This window comes from Orycteropus afer, unplaced genomic scaffold (assembly GCF_000298275.1).
Source record: "Orycteropus afer afer isolate SDZICR_OR568_19922 unplaced genomic scaffold, OryAfe1.0 scaffold00140, whole genome shotgun sequence".
In the NCBI taxonomy this organism is placed as follows: Eukaryota; Metazoa; Chordata; class Mammalia; order Tubulidentata; family Orycteropodidae; genus Orycteropus; species Orycteropus afer.
In genome coordinates this window covers 8,640,328-8,652,078 of record NW_006921727.1, presented here as the reverse complement: position 1 = coordinate 8,652,078, position 11,751 = coordinate 8,640,328, and the positions used below count along the sequence as shown (strand labels likewise).

The 11,751-nt window shown below is 45.0% G+C and overlaps 1 protein-coding gene across 1 annotated transcript in view; it reads left to right on the top strand.

Moving 5' to 3' along the window:
* The first annotated feature begins 1,927 nt into the window (after positions 1–1,927).
* Positions 1,928–11,751, top strand: part of LRRC1 (leucine rich repeat containing 1) — a 187,285-nt gene continuing 177,461 nt past the window's right edge. Inside the window, exon 1 of the mRNA XM_007945629.2 lies at positions 1,928–2,086. Within this exon, the coding sequence (XP_007943820.1) occupies positions 1,928–2,086 (159 nt within the window). The remainder of the gene's footprint in view (positions 2,087–11,751) is intronic.

Sequence of the window (11,751 nt, the reverse complement as noted above, 5' to 3'; positions counted from 1 at the left end):
ATATTTACTGGAATGAGTTGATCAAATTGGGCTAGAAAAGGATGCCCTAGTGGTCCCTTCTTATTTACAGAGAAGAACGGAACCCTCTTCAGTAGAATTGAAATGCAGCGTCTCCTTCCCACCCCTCCCCGTGAAACCCATCTGTCCACTCTACGGCTGGAACTGAGGAGGAGTTTGAGGCCGCGTTAGGCTCTAACCCTTGGCGGTCTCTTCTTCCCCTACGAAACCCCGCTATGCTGCGAAGGTCTCGCAGCCGTGGATCTACGGAGGCAATGCAAAAACTAGTGTCAGATCATAATTTGTCTCGGTCACTGAGCATGCTCAGCTTTCAATCTTTGGCAGAAATATGGGCTCCGTAACTCCAGATTTTAGCTATGGCAGCTGAGGGGCGGGAGTGGGGGTGGGAAATCCGTGGTGTTGTGGCAGAGTCCACAGGTGGAATCAGGAATTTGAGCACAGTTGAAAGGGGGAGTTCAAAGAGATTAGGGGCTGGGGAGTCAGGAAACCCCAAGAAAACAACCCTATAACGTGATTGGCCTTGACCTGGTCGGCTTCCTCTTGTGAAGTAGCGTTTTGTTACTCGGACTTGAAGAGCGTGGTGCAAGCGCTTATGGGAGAAGAGGGGGCAGTTGAGAGTCCTGGTTGTGGTCAGTAGAAGGCGTCAGGCGTGGTGGTGGTGAGATAGCAAAGGAATGGTCCTTATTACTAAATAGTGAGCCTCTCGAGTCCTAGTCGGCTACTCATTGGGCTGCAGTGTACCCTTTGCAGGGTCGCGGTGGTGATGGAGAACCTCAAGGGTGGGATGTACGGTGCACACCTGGCCGCACCCTTGCGACCTTCTTTACATCCCCCGCTCCTCCCTCTGCCCCAGCCCCGGCTCGTCGCCAAGGACCAACATCTGGCCGGCCTGGCACCGGCTCAGAAGCTCACCGTTGCCTGCTCCAGTTTCTGCATTTGGGCTCCTGCCTGGATCCACTCACATCTGAGAATCTCGCAGACACAGACTCGAACGCTTTCGGTGGTTTGGAGAGGAGGGTTAATTACCGTGCATACATACAATGATGACTGAAGATACGCTTCTAGCTTACAAAGCCTACAGGTGGTGCCTCCGTCCAGAAAGCGGGGCAAGGGCTGGGGCGCCCTGCCGGGTGAGGTCTCCGGGCTCACAGTTCTGATACTGTTGTGGGCAGCCAGCGCGCACCAGTGGCCCGGGAGTAGCCGCAAGCGCACTGCAAAAACCTCACCACCACACCAAATCCCGTAGCGCGCAAGGTACGCTTCGGGGCGGTCCTGCCTGACCCCGGAAGAGAAAGTTGTTTTGGGGAGGGGGAGCTAGGAGAGGAGAGCGAAATGGAGTGAAAATAAAAGTCAAAGTTGTTCGGATCCCCTCCGACCGCCCCTCCCCCGACTCATCTTTGCGCCTGTGCCCCTGGCTCCTCTAGAATTTAGCTTCCCCAGAGGGCCCGAGGCTCCTGGGGTACCAGCCGGAGTAGGGGATGGCAAGCGCCCGGCCCGCGACTTTCCCGACCCTCTCGGGATCGAGGTTGCCAGGAAAACCCGGAGCGGAGCATCCCCCATGCTGGGAAACGCCTTCGGCGCGCGCTCACAGCTGCGCATGCTCGGTGAGCGCGCCTGCGGCTAGTAGGAAGCACCGCGCGGCTGCAGCAATAGCAGCGTCGGTGGCTGGGACTGCAGAGTGGGAGGGGACGGACTGTTGGCGGGTGGGGGCGCTGAGGTTTGCCTGGGACTCCCGCCCGAGGTTCCTGGGAGCGTTTTGGACCGCGCAGCCTAGCGCGAGCAGCGAGCGAGGCGAGAAGCCAACGAGCGCGGAGCGGGCTGCGGGCAGAGCGAAGCCGTCGGGCGGAGCGGGCTTCGGAGCCCGGGTCTCCGAAGCTCGGGACCCGGCTCCAGCGGCGGCGGGACGGCGATGTTCCACTGCATCCCCCTGTGGCGGTGCAACCGTCATGTGGAGAGTATCGACAAGCGCCACTGTTCGCTGGTGTACGTCCCAGAGGAGATCTACCGCTACGCCCGCAGCCTAGAAGAGCTGCTGCTGGACGCCAACCAGCTCCGCGAGCTGCCGGAGGTGAGTGTCCGGCCTTACCTGTGTGCAGCCTTCCAGGAAGCGAGGTCGGACCCGGCCAGCTGCACCCCTTCCCTTTTCTCCCTCTCCTCGATCTCTGTCCCAGCCATGGACTCCGGGTGCCCTGCAGGAACCGCCCCCTCCTGATTCACCTGCTTTCTCCCCTTGCCTTACCAACCTCCCACCCCACCCCGGCCGCTTTAAAAGTTTCTTTTCATTTTATACAAGCGACTTGGTGTTTTCCAAACAGAAAGAGAGCCTGTGTATTTGGAGAAATGTTCTGGATTGAGCAGTAGTTTAGATACACGTCAAGGTACTTCGTCCTAACACCTGGCAGTTGTGCCTGAGCAAGTGAGGAGCCAGGTAGCTCTGGCTGGAGGGACCAAGCGTGGCATCTCGCACCTGGAGCAGTTCCCCTGATCAGCGATCCTCGACCGCTGGCCGGAGTGCGTCTCCCCTTTGTCCAAGGTGGGCAGCGCGCATGGGAGCCGCACTATCTCAGGCATCTTCCCAGGAATCTCTGGGCCTATCGAAGTCGGTCGGTGCTTGGAAGAACTGGAAATAGGCAGGCCTTCCTTGGCCCGTGGAGCGCCCGCGAGGTGGAGGGGTATGGAGGAGGTCTGGGCCTAGGAAGCTGTGATCAGGTGCCCAGATGCCGGTTTCCGAGGCCCTGCCTGCGTGGACCTGTTGCGTGGAAAGCGCCGCCAGCCGAGACTGCCGGGTGGGTGAGCCTGGCAGCCGCCTTTCCCGGAACGGCAGTATTCAGACTGCTGACTTCTGTCCTTGCAGTGATGCGTTACCTCTTCAGACTTGTTTACGTAAATTAATCTCTCCGCTGCCGTCAAACTTGCCAAGCTACACATGCTGATTATGCTTTCATGGAGGGTCGGGGACTGCGAACTTTTAACCTGCGAGCTCGTCTCGGGGAAATTAGTTTAAGTAGAGTTCCTAAACCTTAGGAGGGAGGCACCCCAAATCTAGGGTGTGCAGGAAGTCAGTGTACAGTAATCCAAAGGTGTGCAGGAAGTAGGGAGACTGCAGGAGCCCGGGGGAGGGCGAAAGGCCTGAGAGTCGAACTCAAATTCCTTCCTTGAGCTTTAGTTTACACAGAAGTCTAGCCATTGTCACAGGAACACTGACTAGTCAAATGCCCTTGCTTCTCGTAATGACCTGAGAGGGTCTCTAGCGCTGACAGAGTGTTTTAAAAATCAAAACTTTGTGTTTTTCTTACCTTTTGAAGTGGTGGTCTTGGATTAACTTTACCTGTTTCTTGTGGAATCGATTGGATGGTTTGCTATGTGTATTCATGAAAATTATTCCTAACTGGGGTCTTTGCAAATTTCCCCTTCCCCCTTTATTTAACTTGGAAGCAAACAACAACAACAACAACAACAACAACAACAAACATCCAATTCTTCCCTCAGGCGTTTATTATTTTGCAGGCATTTTCAAACACATGGCTTTGTCCTTTAGTTCTGTTAAGTTTGACTTGGTTCTGTAATCTTTAGGTATTGCTGTTACCAGAAGTATAGAATATGTAATACTATACTTTTCGGAATGAAGTTTTAAAAAGTGAATGAAAAGTATTCAACTAGAAATGCTGCAGTGCACTGTGTGGTGTTTTTGTTTATTTGTTTTCTTTTATAGAACTGGAAAATTTCCTTTGATGAGGTTAGCTTTCACTCCCTTCTGCAAAGTTTGTGGATTTTCCTGTAATTTTGGGGAATGCAGTTGGTATGGGAAATTATGGGTTTTCATAGTGCTAGGTATTTTGACTGATACTAAATAAAAACTTCTCAGAAGCTCAAAATATAGTCTGATAGCACTCTGTAAATATGGTAAGTAAACATGTTTTTTCAGAGGCTAGAGGTAATCTTGTCTCTATGGGTAATTATTGGTCTAACAGCTCTTAAATTGTTATATGGTTTTTAGGCTGTTCGAAGTCTGTTTCTCTCTCTGACTTATTCTGTGTATGGGTGCATGAGTGTGTACACAACTGACTAGAACAACCACCTTGAAAGCACAAAGACTTGTTCCATTCACAGTTAAATTTTTCCTTGGGCGATGTGTAGTTTCACCTTTGAGATCTGTATAACTCCTTAGCACTGTTCACTCCTGCCCATGCCCCACCCCCCGACTCCTTACCTATCACTTCACTAGCAGATCAGTTTGCTGACAAACTGTATCTTCTCTCTGTAATTGTTTGGAATTACAACCAAAGGGTAGGCACCCCCTACTCAAACAGCAAAGATACACACGCTTTCTAGGCCTCAATATAATGTAAAGCACCTCCTGTCTACTAAAAGTCTGCAACCTCTGATTTGCTCCAACCCCCTCATTGTACAAATGAAGAAATTGAGATTCAGAACTGAAGTGCCTTTCTCAGGACCTTCCAGCTGGTAAGAGGCAGGGTCACCAGCTTTGGACAACTAGCAGGAGGAATCTGGCCTATTCCGCTTTTCACACTCATCAAACCTTTAATTTTTCAGCCTCTTCTATTTTACTCATGTTATTAAAACTTGGCCTCAATCGGTCAAATATTTACTGAGCTTCCATTATTTGCTAGTTACTGAGAATATAGGGATTAAAGAAGGTACTGATTCCTGTGAGCTACTCACAGTTTTGTGGGGGAGACATGACTATTACAGATGTGGTAAGTGTGGGGTGGAGAGGGCACCACAGTTATCAAACTTCTCATCAGCTGTGAATCTGATGCTTACTTGCCTTATTCTAACTCTGACCTTTTGCTGAACCTGCACCACCAGTCCTCAGCTGTGGTTCACCCTCGTGGCAGGCTCTCAACACTCCTATTCAGCAGAGAAAGCTCCAGAACTCTGATCTTTAGCCTGGCTCCAGCATCATAGTCTCACCATCGTCCTTTTCCGACCCACTACCTCTTCCTCAGAAGCTCTGGTAGCGTAGTGCCTAAGGCACTTGACTGCTAACCAGAAGGCTGGTGGTTCAAACCCACCAGCCACTCCTCGGAAGGAAGGTTGGGCAATCTACTTCTGTAGTGATACTGCCTCAGAAACCCAAGGAGGGGTCGCTATGAGTCGGGTCCCACTCAACGGCAAATAACGACAACAACAACCTCTCCTCGCACACACACCATTGGTCCCTTTGGGGTCTGTGTTAACGTTAACATTGACAGAGATGTTCCCACTTTAACTTCTGGAGGTGCCTTCAGGTTTTTGCTTACTTTGGTGAGTGCGGAACCTGGCACCCAGTAGGTCCTGCTTAATAAACAGTAATTTAAATGCATACAGAGTCTTATAAAAATCTTCCTCTTCTGCTTCTTTCTCTTCTCCTTAAACATATCACTGCTCTGGCATCTCTATGTTTCCAATAAAATGAGAGAATATTCAAATTGGAAGGGATTGCAAAGATAATGCTCATCCATGTAGTAAAGTTGTTTTATCTTCCTCCATGGGATCGTTGCTTTCTCCTTGGTAATTCTTCACTGTCTTTAATGCCATTAGTTTTCCTCTCAATGTGCACTAGTTCTCAAATACAGTAAAACCTATGAAAGCCAAAACCTATCTAAAGTGAACATCTGTTAGAGAAGGAAAACTCAAATGTTTTCCACTAGTAGAGAGCGAGAGAAAAGTGGTGAGACAGCACCCTATCAAAAGTGGAAAACTTGTGAGATGTGGACAAACAAGGTAGTTCCATTGAGCTCTGGCTCTCCAGCTTTCACTGTACCTTCAAATATACATGTTTTACTGCTCTCTCGTTAACATCTTCTAGGCTGGTAGGCAGCCAGTATTTGAATGAATGCTCCAAGGCATTCATTGCTTAAAACACTGATTTTCATCTTGTCACCTCCTGCTAATTAGAGTTCAGTTGATCATTTGTTGATTACCACATGACATTATCTCAAATGCCTACCCACTCCATTTATTCTCTCTCTGTATCCTGCTTTTTTGGTTTTCTCCCCTAGCCCTTAGAGCACTTACCACTGCCTGCCTCTAGACTTTATATTTGCTTTCTTGTTCTTTGTATGTCTCCCCTAGTAGCAAATCAGCTGTATGAGGGCAGAGGTGCTTTTGTTCATAGCTGAACTTAGAATAGCGTCTGGCATATAAGTGAGCACTTAATGCTTGCTGCATGAATGAGTTTTCATGTGTATTGGACATGGTTAAGCTGCCTCTTTCTTAGCCATCATAATTCCCCTGCCTACATTCTGACCTCTAATGTACACCAATCTTTTGAAACTGGTAACAACACAAAGTCCTGTGCCCTTGTCTTACCAGTCTTTGTCCTCCATCTCTTCTGGACTGGATAACTTTGACCGCCTTATCTTTTAAATAATTTTCATGGATTGTAAGCACTATTGCTATAAATATGACTTTAGGTTCAGTGTTGCCAACTGTGACCTGTTAAGAGGGCATCATCCCACTTGGAATAAGTGCTTTTTGTTCTAAACCCACTGTAATTCAGTTTTAGTCTCGTCTATCAAACTTTTCCCACTACTTCCATTTCTAAGGAGCAGGACAGTCAATTTTTCCTGTCTCAAATGTTCACAAACTTACCTTCGATCCTTCCCTTCTACATCCATCCTCTCCATCCATCTTGTCACTAAGTTCTGTCATTTCTTTCTTTAAAATGCCATTTTTTTCCTCTCTCAGTCTCTCACTCCCACGTGGTTGTTTAATCTGCATTCACATTGTCCATTGCTGGTCTCACCAGTTAACTGGGATGTCCCATGAGACCAAGACCCTATACATCTAAACCAAGGAACCAAATCCCATGAGGTATTTGTACATAGCAACCTCAGTACCTACTCTTTTTTTTTTTTTTTTTTTTGTGAATATATGTTTCACACAACTTTTGCCAATTAAACTTTTTACAGATGTACAACTTCCTGACAGCAAGTATAATAATAGGCTGTGCAACTCTACCCTTAATCAACACCGTTTTTCTATCACTATTTCCATTTGGTCTTTACAGATAATTTTTTTAAAATAATGCAATACTCAAGGGTGACGATCTTTACTTTTTTTTAGCTGTTCTTAGTTTAAAGGTGATTTGAGGGGATAGTTTCAATTCAGGGTTTAAAGAGTAGCTAAAGGCAATAGTCTTGAACTCCTCCAGCCACAATAGCACCAGTAAGGCTGGATTTTACAAGAATTTGACATTATAGTCCACATTTTTCTCCTTTTCTATCAGAATCTATCTATTGTGTACAGGGCTTGCCTTGAAGAGCAGGGTGCTGGAATCAGATAGCTCAAAACACCATTCCATCGCTTGACTAGTCTCTCCAAGCCTTAGATTCCTAGGTGTTAAAGAAGCAAAGAGATAATGGGTGTAAAGCACTTTACAAAGTGCTAGCACATAGTTAGATCTAAGATGTCTAAGATCTTTCTGGATACTGTGGGGGAGGTACTTTTATTATAGAACAATGTTTCTTAAACTGGAGTCTGAGGACATTTTCCCAGAAGCTTCTGAGTTACTTTTTAAAACTATAACTACATTTTTTAAAAAACTGTTCTTTTAAATAATAAATCTAAAGAAATTATAGATTCTGTGACATCTGGACAAACTTATAATTGAGTAGTGACATAGACTTCAGTGCCTTTGTTTGGGTGCGCCAGTATTCTCTAGGAAATGGGGAAAGAGCAGATATGGACCTAGTACAGAAATGATATGTGTTGGTCAGGTGATGGCTGTAGATTGAGTGAACAAAGATTTCACAACAGTTTGAGAATAGTGATTGGTAGCTCAAGGGATTGTAGAGCCCACCATGGTGTATACACACAGAATTGGTAGGAACCTACGCTGCAGACCCAGTTCTGCATTCACATTGTGAGCACTGATGCAGTGTTTGCAAAATGACATCATTCTCAACTGTCATGTTAACTTAATGTTGAGTTCTTTGGAGTTTTATTGGTTTTGTATCGGCTTTTTAAATTGTTTTATGAGAGCCAAAGCCTAAGGAGAGCCTAAGATTTTATATTATATTGTATATAATTTATAATATATCTTATATTATAAAAATCAAATCCACATTACAGGGGTAGGAGCTGGGAAGCAAGAGAGTATTTTTCCTTTATAGTGGCATTCCACACATTTCTCAAGTTAGGGAAACATTTCTCATCTCCCAGATCTCCTAGTACTGTTATAATGTTGTTGCTACACTATTTCACACTTAATTGTTTTCTGATTATACTTAACATATTAGTCAACCTCCATCTTCCTTTCCTCTGTACATTCCTGTACTTTATGCTGTCTTCCCCAACTCCAGTCCCCCCGCCCCCACATACTTTGCAGGTGAGAAAACTGAAACCTGGAGAAGTAATTTACGTCAGGTGAGTGGAGAGTAGAGTCTCTTTGATTTAAGAAACAAAGGCACTAATTTGCTTTGTAGTAATAGTAATAATAATAATAATAATAATAAAACAAAAACCAAACTCCCTGTGACTTATAGCGACCCCCCCTTGGGTTTCCAAGGTGGTAGCGTAGTGCCTAAGGCACTTGACTGCTAACCAGAAGGCTGGCAGTTCAAACAAGCCACTCCTCGGAAGGAAGATGGAGCAATCTACTTCCGTAGCGATACTGCCTCGGAAACCCAAGGAGGGGTCGCTAGGAGTTGGGGCCGACTCGACAGCATATAACAACAACATCTCTACAAAAGTAGATTGTCCAGTCTTCTATCCAAGGAGTGGCTGGTGGGTTTGAACCACTAGCCTTCTGGTTAATAGTCCAATGCCTTAGGCACTGTGCCACCAGAACTCCCATTAATAATAATATAAAAGAAAACAAACAAACAAAAAACAAACTCACTGCATCTGTCACTTACTGAGATTTTACTGCATTTAGTGGGTTTCAGACATTATAGTAAATGCACTACATAAAGAATTTCTCTCAATCTGAGTAATAACCCAAGCTAGCTATTATTCTTTTAGTTTTCCAAAAGCAGAAGCTGAAGCTTATGGGTGTTTAAGAAACTTGGTTAAGGTCACTGAAGAGACCATTTGAACCCGTCTCACTGTGTTTGCTGCCACTATGCTGTACTGCTCACCAAGAAGCAAGGAGCCTGGGAGTGTGATGAGTACTTAGGAGGGAGCCTCTGCAGAATGCCATGACATCTTTGAGAGGTTTTGTGCCTTCCGGGGAGTTGGTGTGATATTCACACTAGACTGGCAAGAGGGAAGAATCATGTGGTTGCTGCTGAAATCAGTCATTTCCAGGTGACTAGAATGTAGGGTGCATGAGTGGGAGGGAGTGACTAGAGAGGAGCCTGGGTTCAGATCATAAAGGAATCTGCTCAGTTTTGCTAAGGAGTTGAATTCCAGTCTGTAGGCAGAGGAACCTCATTGAAGGTACTTAAGCAGAGGTACAGTACAGCTAGATCTTTGTTTTAGGGAATAGAGTCAGGGAGACCAGTCAGGAACCCCCTAAGATAGTCTGTTGTGTGCTATCAAGTAGATTCTGACTCATAGCGAACCGATTATGACCCTAGCTATATAGTACAGTGTAAAACTGCCCCATAGAGTTTCCCATATAAGCTCTATGGGAGCAGGTCTTTTTTTCTGTGGACCTGCTGTTTGTTTGAGCCGCTGACCTTTTGATTAGCAGCTGAGTGTTTCATCATTGTGCTACCAGTGCTTCTTGCAGAAATCTAGGCCAGAGGAAACAATACAGTACTTGTAAGGATGAAGAGGAGGAGATAGCATTGTCAAAGATTTTTATACTGGGAGTTTCCTGCCCTCTAATCTAGTGCTATGGAGCTCTGGTAGCATAGTGCCCAAGGCATCTCATTGCTAACCAGAAGGTTGGTGGTTCAAAACAACCAGCTACTCTGAGGAAGGAAGACTGCCCAATCTACTTCCATAATGATTTACCACCTCGGAAATGCAATGGGGGGGGGGGGGTTGTGAGTAGGAATTGACTTGATGGCAGTGGGTTTTGTTGTCTTTTTTTTAGTCTAGTGCCGTTTCTACTATACCACCTTCCAAGTTATGCTGACCCACCCGAGGCATTTCATGAATACTTGTGGTTCACAAAATACAAAGTTTTACCTCCTTTTGGTAGACATATATTCCTTGATTGTGGGGTATCCCTGTGTTCAACTTGTAGATTACCTTCTAAAATATGACTAGTCTGTTTTTTAGGAATTTGCTTGGGAGAGAGATGGATAGCCAGATGTGTTATGGGTAAAAAGAGCTTGTTTGTTTTGGTTTTGTTCAGATGAATGTGGTCATCAAGTTTATGAAAATGCACCCACAATGACACTGTAACCCATGGAGTCTATTTTTCTGAGTAATATAAATGTGTATTATGTATTGTTCTAAGAAATTTAGTTTCATCATCTTCTGCTGAGCCTTTAAAAGACTAATACTTGGAGAATTTTTGTTTATTATTCTAGAGTCAGAAGTAAATTTGCTGTTGGCTTTTTTTTTTTAAATAATAAAAGGGTTTTTGAGAAAAAGTAAATGCAACATTTAATAAAACTTTTCTAGAGTCGATGTTAGACTCCCTGGGTAGCACAAATGGTTAACATGCTGGGCTGCTAACCAAAATGTTGGAGGTTCAAATCCAGCCATAGGTGCCTCAGAAGCTAGACCTGGTGAACTTCCAAAAAATCAGCCATTGAAAACTGTACAGAACACAGTTCTAGTCTGACACACATGGGTTTGTTGACATAGATTGAGTCATGTTTTCAGCATAACAAAATGGCAAAATGAGCCTGCCTCCACAGTCTCCACTCCTCTTTTCTTGGCTGCTTCCATGGGAATTTCTCTCAAGGAAGCCCCTCAATTCATTCTCACATCATCTCAGTGCATTATCCTCTCAGCTAGAGCTTTCAATTTCTGTTCATTGTGATAAGTAGGCACTTCGGATCTTTTTAAAAAGGACCCTTTACCATAGACTTCAAATTTTAGGGGCAAAGTATAGCTGATAATACAATATTTGCACAGGAGGGTCAGCAATCATATTGTAAACATTTTTCAGCAATGATGGCAAAAATCTCAACCATGATTTTGCTGTGGCATGCGTCAGGGCTTTGGGCTCTTCTGGGTCAGGATCCAGAGAATGCTGCAGGCTTCTCACTCTGCTCACAGAAGTTTTAGAAAAGTTAGCCTATTTTAGGACTCTATCCTGCATGTAGGACTGGAAATACTTGTCCTCTGCTTCATAAGATAGTTATGAGAAGTGGTGAAATCCTGAGCCAGACCTTGGTAAATGCATAGAAGCATCTGTGTGTTCATTAACTTTCTCAGGTATTATTTACTAGACAGGAATGTTAACTTGCTTGTGCGTGCGGTATTTTAGTAAATCTAATGGGATGTGTGCATGTGTAGATAGTATAATATATATGGACTCCTAGCAGTAAGATTTAATGGGGGGGAGGTATGAAGTATAAAATATTGTGGACTGCTAGAAGTAAGATGAAATACTTTATATATATATGTGTGTGTATATATGTGTGTGTGTATATATATGTATATATAAATATGTATGTGTTATATATACTTATGTATGTGTGTACTGAGACAGACTAGGAAGAAGGAAGAGGCCGTCCACTTCTGAAAGAATTGGCCAGGGAAAACCTTATGAATAGCAAAGAAACACTGTTTGGTATGATGCAGGAAACATCAAGAGAAGATGGCAGGAATACACAGAGTCACTGTACCAAAAAGAACTGATCGATCTTCATCCATTTC